The sequence below is a fragment of the Lacerta agilis genome, chromosome 5, assembly GCF_009819535.1.
Source record: "Lacerta agilis isolate rLacAgi1 chromosome 5, rLacAgi1.pri, whole genome shotgun sequence".
NCBI classification, from domain to species: domain Eukaryota; kingdom Metazoa; phylum Chordata; class Lepidosauria; order Squamata; family Lacertidae; genus Lacerta; species Lacerta agilis.
The window spans coordinates 22,888,015-22,908,542 of NC_046316.1; the positions used below are offsets into that span (position 1 = coordinate 22,888,015).

At 41.8% G+C, this 20,528-nt stretch overlaps 1 protein-coding gene across 1 annotated transcript; it reads right to left on the minus strand.

The window, feature by feature from the left end:
• Window positions 1-995: 995 nt before the first annotated feature.
• Window positions 996-20,018, minus strand: LOC117046671 (protein FAM13A-like). The gene is made up of 8 exons (XM_033148851.1): window positions 19,746-20,018; window positions 12,183-12,307; window positions 9,408-9,567; window positions 7,760-7,969; window positions 6,267-6,450; window positions 4,230-4,368; window positions 3,340-3,529; window positions 996-1,060 (listed from the first exon to the last, which is right to left on the minus strand). The coding sequence occupies exons 2-7, from the start codon at window positions 12,267-12,269 to the stop codon at window positions 3,464-3,466; spliced, it is 846 nt and encodes a 281-aa protein (XP_033004742.1). The 5' UTR covers window positions 12,270-12,307; window positions 19,746-20,018; the 3' UTR covers window positions 996-1,060; window positions 3,340-3,463.
• Between the last annotated feature and the right edge of the window lie 510 nt (window positions 20,019-20,528).

Sequence of the window (20,528 nt, forward strand, 5' to 3'; positions counted from 1 at the left end):
CCCATATTATTCTTTCATTCATTTTTATTCATAATATCTATGTGCCAGTTAATGAGTGATGTTTCTAAACAGCTCACATGAAATGGTAACATCATTAAAAGATCTATATTACAACAGTTAACCAAAATCCAAAAAAGAATACATCAATAAAAGCAAAGAATACATCAGTAAAACGGAGCAGTGCAATGAAGCTTACAAGCCAGAGAAAGCCTGCATAAATAGATGGGTCTTCAGAAGGTATTGCTACCTCATGAACATCACATGGTTTATGTTCCAGAGAGCGTTGCCACTGCTGAAAAGGTCTGCTTGCAAGATGCTATAAAATTGCATCCCATCATTTTTCGTATCAGAAAGGCCCCCTTGGAAGATCTGACAGACCAACCAGAGGTATAAATGGGAAGGTGGGCTGCTAGGTATCCTGCCCCCAAGCTGTTATTTATCTGTACCACTGAGACTGAAGTCACCTGAGAAAGACTTGTGCCACTGGCTTTGTGTGGAAGGCTGCAGTATCCACACACATAAAACAGCCTCATGGGACCAAGCCAAGTGGAAGCAGTGTGTTTTTGTACCTAGATGTTACAAAATACAGAGCTGCTACTGCCAAAAAGAGCAGCCCCATGCCAAGTTCCTCCTCCCCTGCCCCGCTCTATAACATCTGTTCCCATTTACCACATGTCCCAATGTCTACAGGACTATCAGGGGCAGAGAAACACTCAGAACAACAACATCCAGAATGAGGCAGGCAAATGCAAAAGAGAGGAAGAGGAAAACTCAGCCGGGGGGGGGGGTGCTGTTGGTTTTTTGGTTGTTTATTTATTTATTTAGCAGTGTCTAGTACTGCTCTATGCAAAGGCAGCACCTTATGGACTGTAAATGTAAGGTCAAATAAATGTAAGATCAAATAACAAGGACTTTACTAACATGGATTTCATGTTGAGGGATGTGAAGGTCAGACTTGGAAGCACAAATAATGATTATATAAAAAAAAACAGATCAAGAGGCTGAATTGAGAAAATATTCCCTTTGCTCGATGGAGTTGGCAGACTCCTTGTTATATTTCCTAAGAGAAATATGCAAATATTAACTGTGTTGATAAAAGAATTTGTGCAGTAGAGTTGCAGCAGCAGCAAAATAGAACATATTGTTATTTTTAGAAGGTTCCACTCAACCTGACCAGTGAAAGGGATTCTAAGTCAAAGCTATTCATTTTGTTCCCAGAGATTGGCAGTGCGGGAGGGGAAGGGAGAAATTAATTTTGGCTGCCTCCATATCTGGCTTCTTGCATTCTTCCAAATACGGCTCTGTATTTTGGAACAAGAAAAGAGTGTATGGTTGTCTGCAGGGGGAGCCTAAAGGAATCTGGCACTCGGGGCATAAAATTAACATGACACCCACTGGATAAATAAACGGGGGGGGGGGGTGAAATCAGATAGGAGAAAAGAGAATCCATTGAAAACAGTAGAAGATGGAAGGGAAAGGTGGTGTGGACAGGCATGGTTCAGCTGTGCTGACCTTTCGCTGTCAGAATCCGATCCACACCAACTGCAGCCTCTATTCTAGGGGCAAGAGGAGAAGCCCCAGCGGAAAATAGGAGGGACCACAGCTCGCAGGTATGTAGTTCAATGGCTGGCGTCTCCCATTAAATGGAGACAGTTTCCACCAGAGGCAAAGCTTCTGCCTGTGTTGGGCAGATTTGAAGTCAATGGGGTGGCAGAAAAGCCTGACCCTGTGGGAGGCAGCTTGTACCTTCTGTTGGGAAGCACAAAGTAGGAGTGCGGGTGGATGAAGGGAATCTTTGGAAAAATGGGAATGGGTCGAAGGAAAGAAGGGGGGGAGAGGTAAGCAAGTGAAAAGCAATGGGGTAGGAAACAGCAGAGGAAATGACCCAGAGTTTGACATTTGCTGGCCCAGCCCACAGACGTCACCCAAGGTTTCTTGGAGGGGTGCTGACCAGTAGCAAAATGTGCCTGCAATGTGTCATTCTCTGCAGAGCTGTCTCCAGACACTTAAGCATGCACATACATGTGAGAAGCTGCACTCAAGTTCCCCTTTCTCACATACTCCAGAGCACTTAATTCCTAGGTGCTTTCAGAACACCAAGAAATAAAGACAACAGGGATATAATGACATCTCTTGCAGAGTCACAGTGGAAATTCACCTGAGCTTTGTTTGCTTCGCTTTGTGAAATAATTTTCCTAAACTCCGAAGGTATTATCAGTGGAAACCATTTCCAATTGTGCATCGTTCTGGATGGCTGGAGAGATTTTGTGGAGGGGAGTAGAAATGTTACTGCCTATTGCTTTGGATTAGCTCAGAACCTAGAGTAATTTGTCCTCTTGGAACAAATGAGAGACAGATGGCAAACAGCAGCATCTAGAGAGAGAGAAGCACACTGCAGCCTACAGCATTAGCCTTCCAGAAACAAGGGGCAAAGTGCAGCTAGTAACATTTTACTGACAGAGCATGGCAGTAACCATCCTATAACCGAAAACATGTCAGGGAATTGACAGTCATCCCCAAAGAGTTTTCAAAGGGATGGGGCAAGATTTATCAACATCCAAAGGCCCAGCCTTGAATCCATCCTTCAGAAAAAAGGAGAAGAGCCGTTTGTTGTGATACACACACACACACACACACACACACACACACACACACCAATAGCTATAGTAATATTATCAACAGAGGTCAGACACTTTTGTTAGCATCAGGATTTGTGCCTTTGGCATATGATATTGCCTATGCACATTTAATTGTTTGTTTTAAAAGTCATTTCAAGTGTCAAACCAATGAGTGGGCCAAAGTTATAGATGCTACTAAAATAATCACATATAGTTGGAAATAGGAGGTAGAGTAGGAACTGATTCACCACCTATTTTGATTGCTGCTAGTCCTCCCCATCCCTAGGGGCAGACAGGGGCAGTGGCAAAGCTCTCGAGAATGCCTCCCTCTCAACAAGAGAGGGGCATTCTGGAAGTCCTTGTGGAGTTTGCCAGGCTCTTCCTGCCCAGTGGTGAGGCTTCAAAAGGGCCTTTCCTTGAGAGGAAGCCCTTGCAGAGTCTCACTGCTCCCCCACCCTTTACAGGAGCGGCGGAAAGACGTTTTGCCTCAGGCGCCAAAACGTCTCAGGCTGTCTCTGTCCATTTGACTCATGTTCCTAATGCTTCATATTCTGAATGTTCTTTACATCTGTGTTTTAATTAAGGATATAAATTTGCACACCTATGTACCCAAACATCTGATTATCCAAATGTATCCTTTGAGTTGTTACAAATCAGTCATGATGACATTGCTGTACATGTGAACAGAAGAAGGGGCAAACTGTAAAAAAAAGAAAAAGACCTTGAAAACTGCAAGTTAAAATCCAGCCAGTTGCCACCAAGTGGAACAGTGATATTCAAAAACACAATACTGACACCAAGTGGAGGGAAGGGGCCAGCCAGTCTTAGGTTGCTTGCCGCGTACATTATGGATGATGGATTTCCTCTGTCTGTTGTGTCGGCCCTTGGGACAGTGGGGCAGGGGAGAGAATCTGTGGGGAAAGCATACAAATGATTGGAATGGGATGGTGAGGCGGAAATAAGGGGGAAGGTGGGGAGATGGAGCAGAGTGTTATGTTGAAAACTGATAATAACCTATTCTTTATAATAGATATATAATTGTGCAAGAGATCAAAAGGTCATTTTCAACCCCCTTCACCATATATTAGAGGCATATATGTCATCTGTCATTAACCCCCAGAATCTAAACTGCATTGCAGCCAAGTTCACAGTGTGGTGTAGTGGTTAAGAGCAGTAGACTCATAATCTGGTGGACCGGGTTCGCGTCTCCGCTCCTCCACATGCAGCTGCTGGGTGATATTGGGCTAGTCACACTTCTCTGGAGTATCTCAGCCCCACTCACCTCACAGAGTGTTTGTTGTGGGGGAGGAAGGGGGAGGAGAATGTTAGCCGCTTTGAGACTCCTTCGGGTAGTGATAAAGCGGGATATCAAATCCAAACCATAATTATAAAGTCCACTGTATTTAAGATTCTTACACGAAACTAGACATTTGTATTCTTTGGCAGGGGAAATTATCATTTAAAAACCAAGTTTCTCATCTGCACTCGCTGTGCTACTGATAAAGCAAGCATTGACCATGGGGTGACTTCACAGTGCAATTGAGAGAAATACATACCTAGGAGTTAATGAGAAATTATCTGTTGACTCAGTCTCCCTTAATAGCTCCTTACCTGGGGGTCACCTGCCTCTGTCAGTGAGAAATGAGTGTCAGGGCAGTCCGCAAATAGCTCCTCATGGTGCTGAAGAAAATGTAGGAGAATGGCATTGCATACTGTTTGTTTTTCATGAGCTGAGGGGCTGCAAGGAATTCTGAAAAGGAAAAAAGAAAATGGAATGCCATCAGTTTAATGGTCCTCATACTCTAGTCTAGCCCTATGAATCATCAACCACCCAGTCTGGTGGTCATTAGAAAGGAACTTACAGAACATAAATGTTTTAAGTGCTTGCTGTTATGTTTTATAAAAGGAGGAAATGAAAGAAAGATAAATGTGCATGTTGCAGACAGCTGTCTCTCTCTCTCTCTCTCTCTCTCTCTCTCTCTCTCTCTCTGTGTGTGTGTGTGTGTGTGTGTGTGTGTGATCAGCGGCAATTTTTGCTGAACTTGCCATAAAGAGAGGGAGAGAAAAAGAAAGAAGTCTTTTCTGTGCTTGCTTTTAACAAGTCAGTACATATTTCATGTAGCATACTTCTAACCTGAATTATTGTTAGGAATTGTGCTTGTTATCCTGCTTTGGCAATAGTTATTTGTATGTATAATATAACTGTTATTAAAATATCTGGATAAAATCTGGTAACTCCATGCTAAAGTCATCCGAATGTTGCAAGAAACTCAAGATCGCAGCATGCACACAGCATGTGCATTATATATAATATGGCCAATGATGCTGTTGTTCTCTAATGGAAAATGCAAATGTGGTGGTGGTGGGGAAGAGATTCATCCATTTTTAATGATACTGTAAACAGTAAGTTTCTGTTTAATCCAGACATTAAAAATATTTGGGTGTTTGGTCCTGCTGTTAATTCAATAAAGCTATTATTGGTGTAATTATGAAGGCTATATAAGTTATGATACATCAAAAGAGGGTTGTAAAACGGTGGCATACTCCATAGTCTAATGCTGTACATCCTCTCAGGCCCATATAAATTCTAAAGCTGAATATTAAATTGTCACTCACTGTAATTAAGTGATAATTTAATGCAGTCAAGGTCCCCAGCAGACAGGCTGGGAGAGCGGATAGCCACAGAGGGGGAAATGCATCAGCAATGTCAAGGAAGCCACTTTCAAAGTAGATGCAATTTGGTAACTCTGATTTTGATTGATTGATTGATTTTAGTTGGACCAAGGTCTCCTCCATGTGTGGTTCTCCCCTTTTTTTCTTTTTTGCAGGTGTATTCTGCAGCATGTCATTGGACTGCAGCATTAGTGGTGGACTGCACCAGCCACACATAATTCTACTTTGTCAGTGGTTCCCCAATGCTTCCTCAATATTACGGCCATTTAGAGGGACATTCTTGCACTATAGCATGACAACTGCAGGACAAAAAAATAAATAAACCAGAGCATTTGTGGTATGGAAAGTTACAGGATTTCAGTTAGAAGTTATGGGACATGCATGATACATGGAAACAAAAGCAGTACATCTGTCCTAAAACTTCTGCAAGGGAAAACAGTATTTAAAACAGAAATTTGTGTATAACAGCCCTGAAACCATCATGAACATACATCGTCATGAACACACAATAAAAAGGACATCTGGAGGAGCTCCAAGACTGAACATGGCGAACAAACTGCCATGAAAAAGTAATTCTGCCATTACTTATAAACTTATAAATTCCAAGGCACATGGAAACTCAGAGGACACTTGCATTTTAAGTCAGTTTAAGCATGTTACCCTCGGGACCAGCATACACAACCAGCAAAATCATTTGTGTAAATCGTTTCCTGAATTATCCCACTTCAGGCAGTGAAATAAGTTTGAAAGCTCCCTCGTGGGAACAACTCCCTGTAAATGGAAAATTAGTATCTCAACTAGGCCAGAACCCTTCTCTCTTTCATGCATTTCTAGACATAACATATCCAAGAAAAGTTTAGAGCTTCTTAGAGGGAACATCCAAACCCCCACGTGCAGACTAAAGGAATGTAGCCAGGAAAGTTATACCACAGGAAAAGGGAACTTACACATTATACAGCAATCATAACGTCTTACCGGAAAAGGGTGGGGCCAAAAACAATGGCAAGGTTCTCCATTGTCATGTGGTTCACATCGCTATATGCTGCCACTTTGACCAGAAATCTAATAAGGAAATGGAAAAGGCTATAGTGGGCTTTCGGTAGGCTGCTTAATAGCCTTTTTAGACATCTTGTGCATTCTGCCATGTAGTTTTTATTATCTGTGAAGGATTAAATGTTAATCATTAACTAAGGTTAGCATAAGTTGTAGTTATTATTGCTAGTGTTTCATACTTACTGAGTACCAAGCATGTTCAAGGTGTTTTGTACTGAGGTAAGATGGTCACTGCCCAGATGGGTGGCAGAGAAGCATTGACAGCATAAACATGAGTGACGTCCTGTGCAACAATGAGGTGTATGAGCATCATATGCTCTTGAAATTCTCCCCATGGGAGAGACGTGTAAGTTCCCCTTTTGCAGAAAGTGCAAGCAGAAGGTGCACAAACCACCTCGGCTTCCACTATTGCAGATTCTTTGTAACACACAAACCCAACTCTATGTTACACTGACAAAACTGAGAAAGGACAAATGTTTATGATCAATTATAATGAATAGCAGGAATGGACACAGAGAGAGACAGTGGGTAGGAGAGAAACAAATGACAGCCAATCTGCACATACAGACATATCACAGGGAGTGGCCTTCTGGGAGTTGCACCACTTCAAACTGCTGGTGGGAGATGCTCCCCTATTTGTTGGGGGGAGGAGTCCTCAGCATGGAGAAATCTAGAACCCTCCTTCTTGACAATACCACACAGGCAGAGAGGGTTGGGGGTTTTCTGTTTTGTTTGGGGCTTTTTTTAACCTAGGAAAGCATGTAAACATGCAATCCTCACTTGCAGTCTGAACTAGGTTCCAGGATGTTGCATGATTTCTCTGCATAAGTAGATCAGCCCTAAACTGGTGTTAGGAAATACCAAAAAGATTTTGCTAAACAAAGTCTGTCTTGAGGGTTACTGGGAAAGAGGAATGTGGTCTGATGAGCAGAGATGGAAAAACCTTTCCAGGCATATGTAGTGATATAGCTGAAAGCACAGGGATGATAGCAGAGCAACCTGCAGTTAATTAACATGTGAGTTTGAGAAGCATGGAAGAAGTGAAAGGGGTAAGAAGGGGGAACACAAGAGGATATACTGTAGCTAAAGAATGTTAAAGCTTGATGAAGAGGGAGACAGCAAGTCAGTGTATACAAATTGATGCCAATGGCCACAAACCATTATGCAATCTTGAGCAGATCCATGTAGTGTTCATCATTCTCTGAGTTTGTTCAGCACCTCTTATACCCAAGGTCAAACGCCTTCATTCATGTTGGACATTTGTCATGTTTGACAAACTGGCTTCTAATTACAGAATAGACCAAAATACATGTATCATCCATTTCAACCCTCTCCCTGATCAAGAACCTTGGCATGTGTAACTTTCCAAGATGTGGCAACATGCCCACTTGAACAAAAATATGTACTTGTTTTACCTTCAAAAGTAGCAAAAATATTGGTGCACAGATTGTCTGGGAGAACAGCGACTGGGAGCTCATTCAGGAAGAGTTTAAGCAGGCTGGCAATGGAATTGACATCTCCTTCATTAACAAGATCCACCTCTTCTCCTTGGTCATACTTCTGCTTCAGCACTTTGATTTTGGTCACTGAGCCACTGATCCGAAATAGGCCTTTGTGATTCAGACCTATTGAAATAGGCAACATCCTATAGTAACAGCAAATTTGTTTTCATACTAATATCCATGCAGAAGAAGGGGGTTGTGGGAACACTAGGATTTGGAAAAATACCCCCCCAAAAAAGCAGAACACCTGCTTCCTCACATACTATCTCAGATGTATGACTGCATCTCTAAATTTTTTCATGTACAGTAGGAACGGTTTCTGGGTATGCTTTTGTCATGGCAACAAAACTAAACAACCTGGTAGTTAATCAGCATCTTTGTAAGCAAGAAAACATTTTCTTTAAGAAATATGAGAAGTAAAGGTAAAGCTAAAGGGACCCCTGACCATTAGGTCCAGTCGCGGACGACTCTGGGGTTGCGGTGCTCATCTCGTTTTACTGGCCGAGGGAGCCGGCATACAGCTTCTGGGTCATGTGGCCAGCATGACTAAGCCGCTTCTGGTGAACCAGAGCAGTGCATGGAAACACTGTTTACCTTCCCGCCAGAGTGGTACCTATTTATCTACTTGCACTTTGACGTGCTTTCGAACTGCTAGGTTGGCAGGAGCAGGGATCGAGCAACGGGAGCTCACCCCCAATGGAACTCAAACACTTCCCCCCCTGGAAATAAGATAAATCTATCATTTCAGTATATTAACATTATGAATATTAGTGAATAAATACACAATCCTGATCTGTCAAAATCAGTGGGAGGCCTGGTGTCAGTTCTAAAATGGTACTTTGCTCTGTACCTAACAAATTTGCATAACTATTCATTCGGGTTACCTACATGAAAATCATTTATTGCTATACATAACTTCTGCTTTATAGTTTTACAAGTGGTTATTTGCAAAGAATATATGACTAGAGGTAAGGCAGGTGTCTGTTACCAAGAACAGATTTTGTGTTCTCTCTCACCCTCCCACCCAAAAAATAGGTTGAGACAAAAATTCTCAGAAGACATTCTTATGGGAAAATCTCTGAATTTTTCTTTTTCTCATCCCCCCCTAGTAAAAGAAGGTAGCTTTACAAAAATTTGTCCAAACATTTTCTTTAAAGATGTATCAATGGTTAGGGAAAGAGTTGGGATTTACCAATGAAATCAATTGACTTAAGTCTTTTGATTTTAATGGACCTAAGCAGAGTATGACTAATATTGGGTATCACCCTCTATTTCAGAACCCAGAAAGTGCCTTTGGGCATGCCCAGGATTGATGACATCATAGACACTTCACCAGATGCACACAGACCTTCTTAGGTCACAATGTGCATGCCTACATCAGAGGCCTGAAGCAGAGCACATAATTGTTCTGGAGGGAGCCAAAGGCCATATGAAATCCCCACTTCAAATGCTGCTTCCTAACCAGATCAGGAACCCACAGAAATTCAGTGCGGAGCTCAGCATTTTTGCTGAAAGGAACAAAACAACTCTTACAAAGTTCAGCTAAAGATCATGAACTTACCAAACTCTTCTAAATATCCCACCAAGTGCTTAACAATGGATGGAACAGGATACTGAGTTTCATCTTGGGCAGAGTAGTCAAGAGGAATGCCAAAAGTTCTCTGAGGTTGTGGTCCAACTTTATTTTTGCAGTACTTAATTTCTACAGAGGATAACGACTGCTGCAAACAGAAAGAAATGCAACACCTTCTTGAGGACTCTTTGCACCATTGATGCAAAAGAAATTGTCTGAAAGAGCAGAAGAGATCTAATGAGCTTGGAATATATTGTATTCATACAAAATATTGGGGGGGGGGGGATCTCAAATTGGCAATGAAAATTTGGTTCTGCCAGCAGAGCAAAATCAAAGGTTCCCACTGCTTCCATTATTGCCTTTTAAAGCAACTTGAGTGAGAAAAAAAGATTCCTGTCCAAATAATTCCAAGCTTTGGTTTTTCTAGTTATTGGTTTGTTCTGTATACCACCAATGTATCAAAATTCAAGTGATTAGACTAAGATTTTGGAGGTTCTAGCAGGGGAGCACGGCTATCGTATACCCTTGACCGAAGAACGGTACACTCCTTCTATCTGGGATGGTCGTCCTCTTCCACCGAGCGCGCAGCTTCGGGAGGGACGCATATGGAGTGGTGAGGGAGGAAGGGGACACCTGCCTAGCCAGCCAGATCAGCCGAATCAACCCTGGCGATCAATGGGGTGACAGATGTCGCAGCCAGATCGCCCTCTTCGCAAAAGGTGGGCAGCTGGTGGTACCAATCAGAAAGATCTACCTAAGATTTTTTCTACCATGCCAAATGTCTTGACTTCTCAAAGACATGACACAAAAGGAAAAGGGATTGGGAGGGAGAAGGGGGGGGGAAGGATACACAGACATTAGTTTTTAGTTGTGAGGTTCTTGCAATGACCAGTTGAAGGGACAGAGTTCAAGAAAAGGAGAAGCTAAAGGTTTCTGGTTCCTCGGTAAAACTGAGAGGGAGGATCTGCAGTTCTGTGATAGTCTGATAGAATGCCCAAACATCATCAAAATACCCAGCAGCTGCACATAGGACTGGCAGTTTTACAGATGCCTCAACTTTACTAAGTTTTTTTTTAAAAAAACCACATTTTAATATTTTTATTTATTACAGGTTTTAGAAAATTGCAGCTGCATTATAAACTAAAATAGTCAAACAATCCATTCTTCGTGATGCAGGTTTTCAGCAACTAGGCTACTCTTCCTAATGCACAAAGTAACTTCTGCATAAATAATGGATTGTTGACTTTGAATGTGATCTCTTCCCTGGAAGGACGAAAGGAAGGAAATACAATTTTTACTTTTTCGTAATTTTCCCAAAAGCTACAAGTAGGAGCTATTTTAAAAAAGATAAAATCGCCCAGATTACCTAAAAGTGAGTAGCTGAGGTGTAAGTTAAATATCATGTATGAATCAACATTGCAGATCTCACACTGAATTTAATACATCTTGATCTTTCACATATTAGCTAGTATTTATAATGTTGATAAATTGAAAACATCTATTTATATCTTCTTTTCAGGTGAAAATACTCTAGTGTCATTTACAGAATACACTTCTTGCTCTACAGATTTATAATAGCGGAACTGAGTAAAATTGTGTGCTCTACTGGATTGTTTACTTCCGTTGCCATGACAAAAATATGCAGATATATAATTCCTGCTAGGAATGGACAGCCTTAAGGCTGCAATCTGATGAACCTTTACTTTGGAGTGAATCCCACTGAATTATTGTGATTTACTCTGTTCTAAACAGAATGAAGAGTCAAACTGCATCAACTATGTCAGGAAAATAATAGCTGTTGCAATTCTAAATTTCATGATTGTCAAGAAAGGTCGGACTATCAATAGCCACTAGCCATGATAGCTATGTGTGATCTCCAGTGCTGGAGGCTGTATGCCTCTGAATACCAGGTTCTGGGAATCACAAGTCAAGAGAATGCTGTTGCTCTCAAGTCTTGCTTGTGTGTTTTCCATCAACATCTGGTTGGCACTGTGAGAACAGAATGCTGGACTAGATGGGCCTTTGGCCTAATCTAACTAGGAAGGGGGTGAGAACTTGGTTAAGCTTGCATTTATAGGTGAAACTATCTAATTTGCAGTTCCCATAACAGGGGTGGTAGTCAAGAAAGTTTTACTCATGTTTTACCTACGACAATTAATTAACCTAAGTTAGGTCCATTTATTTCGATGGTCTGCTCGGAGTAAAACTTACCGGTAGTTGATTACCACCCCTTGTTGACAAATACACCTGTTTTCAAGGGAGCCAGGGGAATTGAAATGTAATCTCTCTACTGAGCACTGAATAACTGCAATAAAACTTGGAGCATCCATCTTTGACCTTTTACATTTGAATTATGAACACCAGCCTCAGCTCCCACATGCCATCCTAAGCCAGGAAGTGCAGAATTCACTGCAATTCGCTGCAATGCAGTATTAAATGTGAATCTCAATGACTGTGTTTTACTAGTTGTTTTTTAGAGCAAATCATACTGAAATCAATGGGGCTTGCTTCCAAATAAATATGCTTGCAATCAATCAGGGTGTTGAAAAATAAAATGCAGTCAGGAGAAAAAATAATAACACTGAATTGACAGTGCAAGTTCATGATTTGTCTCCTTCAAATATTCAGGAATGTATTTCTGATTTTGACAGTCTCTGCATTTTATTTTTTTAATCTTCAGGGATAAAATAAAGACCTCTTTTGCTTTTTCAGATGTAGATCAGTCACAAGTTAGAAACAATTAGCTAGTAACATTCCACTTACACAGATCGAAATGGAGGCACCTGTTCCCATGCTAAGCCTGATCAACCAAGTTCCACAGTGCCGAATGTCAGAAGATACGAATGTCATGTTCCTTGGTCAATCCATGTCATCTTCTCAGCAACTCTGCATGCAGCCATTCAGTAGCATTACATAAATGCATAAATTACATGTATTACATAGTAGTAGTACATTAAAATAAACATCATTACATGCAAATTCTTACTAGTCTAGTAAGAATCTAGTCTGATCTAGATGAAATAATCTAGTTTATTTTTCCTCCTCTAACAGTATTTTGTACTCTGTCAGCTCTGTAGCTACAAAAAGTTACTGAGGTGTCACAACCAAGGGTGTTACCATAGTGCCTAACACACACACACAGAAACAACACAGAATAACTTCCGACATGCTCACAGCCTGCTTAACATTCAGCTTTTGCATTCCATGGGGAAGTAACCAGCAGAGCTGCAGATTATTCCTTCCTGCCAACCCAGACCACTTCTTACCCAAGAGATACGACTGCTTACAGATGAAAACTGGAGAGTCATAGTGTTTGGAATAGTGTGCCGAATTGTGAGAATCCCACCTTTCTTCTTGCTAATATTCTAGCTCTTATTCAGACAGGGGAGGACTGTAAAAGTGAATAGGCAATGTCTGGTGAAATATTGGAAGCCAAAGGCTGGCTTGAGGCAATTTCCAGTAGCCAGGATTTATCGTTTCTGTGCCCTGCATTCTCATCACCATGGTTAGTGGAAGCAGACTAAATTATGCAAATAGAAAAATATACAAACACATGCTTTATATGCGTCATTTATGTTGTTTGCAGAATTCAGGTGTGAATGTGGTTTTGTGCGGAAAATATTGTTCTATGCTATGGCTAGCAGAAAATATTTTTAAAATGGGACAACTAATGCACACTTGCACTACATGCTTGATTTATACAGGTTGCTTTTTCTGGTGCAGAACTTTTTTTCACAGAATCTGGATTTTCATAAATTAAGACTTTTAAAGCTATAAGGTCGCCACCATTCCACCGCCCGGACCTGGGGTTTCCAGTCCAGTGACTACAGGTTCACATGTGCACACAAAGGCCTTCCCTGTTGCCATTGGGGTCCCTTTGCCCCACTGAAATCAGGCTTGAAATAATTCCGTTGTAGCCAACGTAACAGGTTGTGGTGTGTGCATGGGGCCCATGACATTTCTTAAATCTCCAGAAGTGCCCACAGAAAGAAAAGGTTGTCAACATCTACTCCAGATAGGAGCCTGGATGCCAGAAATATATTTTCGCATAGAACCTCAATCTCTCACAAATCTTTTCTTAACACTGATACCACCTAACAGGAAGGGCTTAATAGCTATGAGGTGTGTGCATTTTGACACGGCTGCACAATGCATACAGAACTCGTAAAAGAGATGTAATCGTAACAATGCAATCCTAACCCTTTTATCCGTGTTTCTAGAGGGGATTATTATAAGGTTGAGGAGACCATCTGCTGGACTTTGCCAGCACGGAAGGAACTGGAAGCTATCATTGGTAGCTCTCCTACCAGCTGTGAAATAGTCTGTTTCAGGTCAAAGTACTGGCATCTTTTGAGTCGCTGGATCCAAAACCCTGCAGATCCTCAAAGGGGTTTAATTTTGTGTTTGGTGATGGGGGGGGGGGGAAGCCATTCCGCCTTCCACCCTCGATGGTGTGTGTGTGTTAGGCTTTGGGACACAGCAGTCCATCTGCCACTCTGCCATGGTTTAGGATTGCCTTGTCCAGCGTTAAATCTCCTTTAGATAATCAGTTTTTGTTTCCTCTAAAAGTGAACACGTAAAACATACGCAGTGGCTAGTATCCAAACAACTGCAATAATAGTTCCACAGGCCCAAGACAGTATCGGGCCTGCATTTGTGGAGAAGCAGCCCTTCATGCCACATAGCAAACTGAGGCTTTCAAGAGGATTGTATGATATACAGCAGTGCTGCTCAAATGGGGGCCCTAAGCCACTTCCAGGCAGGCCTCAGTGCCCCGCAGCCTTTTGGTTGGAGCTAAGGAAGCGCCGGTAACCTCTTGCATGTTGAGCAAAGGTGGTTGGCAGAAAAGCCAAGTTTAGAAGAGGAAAGGAAGGTCTCCCCTCCAACTGAGGGGAGAGAGGGCCAGAGGAGATGCTGAGGGAAATGAGAAGAACCATTTCGGTTTCGGTTTCGGTTTCTCTCTCTCTCTCTCTCTCTCTCTCTCTCTCGTAACTGCAGCAGCCATATTGTGGGAACAGAAAAAGATACAAAAAAGAAAAGCCTTTTTTTGTTTGTTTGTTTAAGAGCATATGGACTTCCAAATTCTGCCTAAAATGGGGAGACCAAGTCACAATACCACAAGACAGGAAATCACTGTGTCAAAAAAGAGAGGGAGAACTCGGCCATTTCCAAGGGTGGATTAGATGTGAGGCGAGAACGTCGGCGTTTTGTCAGCCGTCCTGAGCTCTGCCACTATTTTGTGATTCCTTGTGACTAAGGCAGGCCCCACACAACGGGCCCTGGGAGTAGGAAGCCTGAGAAGCAGCCCCTGCTGCCATGCACCACAAAGAGTTGTGCCTTACAAGATGTGGCGAAGCTCACTGCCGATTTAAGATCGCCTCTCCCGGCTCCTGGCAGGCCGCAAGGAAGCAGGCAGGCTGCTGAAAGCTTTGCTTCCACAAGGCGGAGGAAAGTTCTTCTCTTTGTCTTGAGAGGTTCAGAATTAACTGCCTTTCATTAAAAAAAAACAAAAAACTCTCTCTGGGCGATTCCAATATTGCTGGGGTGATGCTGCTACAGTTGATTGGAGGACTGACTTTCGACTTGTAAATGGACACCAACACCGTACATTTAAAAGCACTCTTATACCGCTTTAACAGCAAAATCTCCCCAATAATCCTGGGAACTGTCATTTGCCAAGGGTGTTGGGAATTGTAGCTCTGTGAGAAGGGTCTTCTAGCAACTCCCAGCACCCTTATGAGATGACAACTAACAACTCTCCCAGCATATGAGATGACCTTCAACAACCACAAGTGGAAGATTTTCAGATATGTCGATACCATATACAGATCTATTTGTGTTACTGAACGCTGTGTTGGCCTGGACCACCAGCTACACACACCCCTCCTGCATAAAACTATTGCTTTGTTTCATTGTGGTTTAGTATGACTTCCTTGACTATATTTCTTTGTTGTTGTTGTCTTTTCTTAAAGTTCAATTTTTAAAAACCCTATAATTAAAAAAATTATAGGGTTTTAAAAAATTGAACTTTAAGAAAAGACAACAACAACAAAAATCAGCACCTCAAACAAACTACAGTTCTCAGGATTCTTTGGGGTGGGGTGGGGATCCATGGCTGTTAGAATGGTATAAGAGTATAGTGCACTATTCATAGGAGGGGTAAAATAGCAAAAAATAAAATTGCAATTTCATTCACTTCTCCTTTGAGCCACAAGATGGAGATGAAGCACCAGGCGTTCCCTGAACTGAATTCTTTCTGCACATAGTACCTGAAAACATGGCCTTCTGGGCCTCTCAGGATTCTCCCCAACCACAATTTTCGCTGGCCCTGATTTGCACCTCAAATGTGTCCTTAACTCCGATAATGCTTCTTGCTCATTCATGGCTCCACTCGCTTTTCTGCTCACCACTGGCATGTGATCCTTGGAAGGTTGATCAGAAAGTAATAGGATCCTCAGGCTGGAAAAGTTTCAGCACCCCTGTGCTATGCCAAGTCATTGCTTAGATCGGTGCAATGCAGCAGCAAAATGAGGACCGACTCAACCATGATCTCCTCCCTGGGACCCGGCCCACTCATGCATTCACATTAGAGCCATAGTTTAGCTTAGTGCAACATGTGGACCAGGCCACTGTCTTGTTTTTATGGATCCTGTGTCAGCTGCTCTGGGAGCCTTTGAGGCAGAAGAGCTGAGTGAAAACATTTTAAATAAGAACATAGGATTTTGTCCTACAGAATCAGACTGAAGGTTGCTCCAGTTCAGCAGTCTAATGTTTCTGGAAGACCACAAGCAGAACATGAGCTCAAGAGCACTCTTGGAATAATTTCTCCTCACAATATCTACTCCAGATAATTTGTGGGTAGAATCATGGGGGAATTACTCTGACAACACTGGAATGCAACAGGCCACAAGTCACGTGAATGCTTTGTACAGGTTGAAGCATTTCCAGAGAAAAGCATGTCCACCCCAGGAAAAAAGGCTGTTTTATAATTTCCCTAGAAAGCAGATGGCTTTAGCTGCGAAATTATTTGATGTTCGGGACCCAGTAATACCCACTTATTTAACATTTTGTAGAATACTTCTTTAGAAATCTGACTTTGCAAGGATATTATATGTGATTATACTGAATTGTTTGTCCATTAAATGCTTATGGTAATGGATAGACATCGTTGTGCTTATAATTACTGAATTATAATCTCTGTAATCCTACAGGTCTGTAGTTTTCCTTAGTGCATGTATAAGTTAATTTTATATTTTATGTACAGAAATTACGATGGTTTGGTGCAGGGCAAGATTTAGGTTTGACGAGGCCCTAAGCTACTGAAGGTAAGGGGGCCCTTTATATGTCCAGCTGTCCTTTGTCAACAACAAATTGTCACTGTTTTTTGTGTTGAATATATGGTAATTTATGGACCTAATAGTTATCTAAAGCCATTTGCACATAACAAATAGGAGCCTACACAACACAAAACACTGTTGCTGTATGTATGTAGGTTTTATTTTATTTGTTTTTTTATCTTATATTTTGGAAATGTACATCCTTTTTCCCCTTTACATTTTTTTTCAGGGGGGGGCAAGAGAGTGGTGCCCTAAGCTATAGCTTGTTTAGCTTATATGTAAATCCAGCACTGGTTTGGTGTCACTTTATATACTATGATGGTCTGCTTTTAACACTTGTATGTCAGTCTTTTATTTACAACCTCTGCTCTGCTGAGTGGTGCCCTCTACTGAATAAATTGCACAAATGAAGGACCGTCTCAGTTTTTACTTGGTTTTTTTTTTTTTGTATTACAAAGCAAACAATTTTTTTTTAAAAGGAGGACCACCTGGGATCTCTGAACTACCGATAGTCTCTCTCTTGTATCAGTAACAGAGCACAGTACAGTATGTGTTCAGATGTGAGCAAGCAGTCAGTAGTCCAACCTGAGAAGTCACATGACATGCCCTGTTTGTGACATCAGACCAGCAAAGACTGTGATGTCAGCAGAGCTAAACCAATGGCAGCCAGAAAAACTGACACTTCAGCACCTGCAGCTGAATCTCTGAGGTCACAAAGAGTTTTGCAGACCTCAAGCCAGGCAGATGTCATAAAGTGACTAGTGGCACTGAGAGGCAGGGTCTTGGAGGAATTGTTCTCTGACTCAGACAGTGCTGGTGTCGCTTGAAATTGCCACAAGTTTTGATTTTTTAAGAGTGAAAGTTGCTGGTGGGGAGGGAGTCCAGAACCTTTATGAACCTCATCCTGACCTCAGTATTTCTGGTGTGCATCCTGGCATTGCTTTCCTGTTCTCTGGCTACTGAGGTACCATATTTTTCCGTGTATAAGAGTAGGTTCCCCCCCCCTAAAAAATAATGTCAAAAATTAGGGGGCGTCTTATACTCTGGGCCATCTCCCTTCATTTTCTTAAATCTGAGTCCCCCCAAATAGGGGGCGTCTTATACGGTACTTGAGGTGCTGATGCACCAAGAGCTGAATCACATAACCGTCTCTGAGTCAGAAATTATCCTCTTCCCCCTTGATTTTATCGTTGATAAGAAAATGTGTCTTTTGGAAAGTTTTATGTGAAAAATACCCTATGTGGGGTTTCCCTTGTGCTCGATCTAGAAGTTGCAGTCAGAGTGCTGCACCACGATTGCTGACAGGCGTTGAGGCCTTGTTGGCATACAAGACATCCCCTCAGATATTTTCACTGGCTGCCAATTTGCTACTAGGCCAAGTTCAAGGTGTTACCATTAGTATATGAAGCCGGTAAAAACATGGGACCGGTGTACCTACGAAATCATATTCAACCATTTCAGTCAGTGGACTAGCACTGTTATGGGTGCCACATAAGAAACCTTTCCCCCTTTGTAAGAACGCAGTATTTTAGTGTGACAGCATCTACACTTTGGAACATCTAGCCTGTATCAGGCAGACACCTTCACTGTACTCTTTTTGGCTCCTGCTAAAAACATTTTTGTTTAGACAAGCCTACCCAGATAATTTTGTTGTATTTGTCCATGGAGTTTTCTTGGCAGGGATACTGGAGTGGCTTGCCAGTTCCTACTCCAGGTGGATCACGTTTGGTCCAAACTCTCCACTATGACCTATCCATCTTGACCTGTCTATAGCTTCCCTGAGTAATTCAAGCCCCTTCGCCATGACAAGGCAGTGATCCATGAAGGCAAGTTCTTAAAGAAATGGGAGTGCCGGATCACCTCATTTGTCTCCTGAGAAATCTCTATGTGGGACAAGAAACTACCGTTAGAACTGGATATGGAACAACTGATTGGTTCAAAATTGGGAAAGGAGTACGACAAGGCTGTATATTGTCTCCCTGCTTATTTAACTTATATGCAGAATTCATCATGCGAAAGGCTGGACTGGATGAATCCCAAACCGGAATTAAGATTGCCGGAAAAAATATCAACAACCTCAGATATGCTGATGATACTACCTTGATGGCAGAAAGTGAGGAGGAATTAAAGAACCTTTTAATGAGGGTGAAAGAGGAGAGCGCAAAATATGGTCTGAAGCTCAACATCAAAAAAACTAAGATCATGGCCACTGGTCCCATCACCTCCTGGCAAATAGAAGGGGAAGAAATGGAGGCAGTGAGAGATTTCACTTTCTTGGGTTCCATGATCACTGCAGATGGTGACAGCAGTCACGAAATTAGAATATACCTGCTTCTTGGGAGAAAAGCAATGACAAACCTAGACAGCATCTTAAAAAGCAAAGACATCACCTTGCCGACAAAGGTCCGTATAGTTAAAGCTATGGTTTTCCCAGTAGTAATGTACGGAAGTGAGAGCTGGACCATAAAGAAGGCTGATCGCCGAAGAATTGATGCTTTTGAATTATGGTGCTGGAGGAGACTCTTGAGAGTCCCATGGACTGCAAGAAGATCAAACCTATCCATTCTCAAAGAAATCAGCCCTGAGTGCTCACTAGAAGGACAGATCCTGAAGTTGAGGCTCCAGTACTTTGGCCACCTCATGAGAAGAGAAGAATCCCTGGAAAAGACCCTGATGTTGGGAAAGATGGAGGGCACAAGGAGAAGGGGACGACAGAGGATGAGATGGTTGGACAGTGTTCTCGAAGCAACTGGCATGAGTTTGGCCAAACTGCGAGAGGCAGTGAAGGATAGGCGTGCCTGGCGTGCTCTGGTCCATGGGGTCACGAAGAGTCGGACACGACTGAACGACTGAACAGCAACAACACCCAGATAATTAGAAAGTTGATGTGAGTTTTAATCTGTTTTTAGTTTATTGTTACTTTAACTTTTGGAAATCCCTAAATTATTGTGGTTAACTCTTCTTATCAATAATTTAATTGTATTACCTTTTTTGTAAACTTCTTTGAGGTTGTTGTTTTCCCCCCATGTTGCAAAATTTTCCATGTCGTTGTGCTTGGCATAAAGAGCTGAATGACAATAAACAGAAACAGTCTACAAAGAAGTTGATACTGTATGCCAGCACCAGTTGTTTCTATCAAGCCTATATAGGGAAAACTATTGGCTGATTGCTTGCCAATTGCAACCATAAAATATCTAATCATTTAAAAGTGAAATTCCTGAAACTTAAGAGCCTATAATTTTGTTTGGGGTTGTTGTTGTTTTTTTAATTAAAGTAACCTTCAAGTTTTGTCAAAATGGAATTTTGACACAGGGTGAAACTATTTCAAAATATGTGGTTGTTTCAGAACTTATTTTATTCCTTGGTTTCACAGATTTTGGTTTAACACATTTTCTGGAGAAGTGAAATGTGAAATATTTGGACAGCAGCATCTTCAGTGGCGTTTAGAAGTGCAATTCATGCCATACTGTTCACTTCACAAGTAATGTGACCCAAATCCTGCTTGTGGCAACACATGAGATTGTGTAACAGAAAGCATTTACCTTACCAAAGAAGCAAGCACTTCAAATTCGTATTACATTCATGGTGATAATGGTCCAATTGTCTTAAATGTCTTTCACTACATAGTTATCAAGATTTCTGAAGAGAGAAGCAATGTGCCATCTTTTGTCAAAGACAAGCAAAAGCAAGAGGTCGGTTTAAAATACATTTTGTTCCATTGGAAAAAATATTTAACTTGTGAAGCTGTAGTATATATTATGTGTCAGAAAAA

Excerpts from the sequence above, each read along its gene's own strand:
- LOC117046671 (XM_033148851.1), bottom strand. The coding sequence starts at position 12,269 with ATGACATTCGTATCTTCTGACATTCGGCACTGTGGAACTTGGTTGATC. Across the intron at positions 9,568-12,182 it reads GTGCCTCCATTTCGATCTGT|CAGTCGTTATCCTCTGTAGA; the intron begins GTAAGTGGAATG and ends TTCTGTTTGCAG. Across the intron at positions 7,970-9,407 it reads GGGATATTTAGAAGAGTTTG|GTCTGAATCACAAAGGCCTA; the intron begins GTAAGTTCATGA and ends CTATTTCAATAG.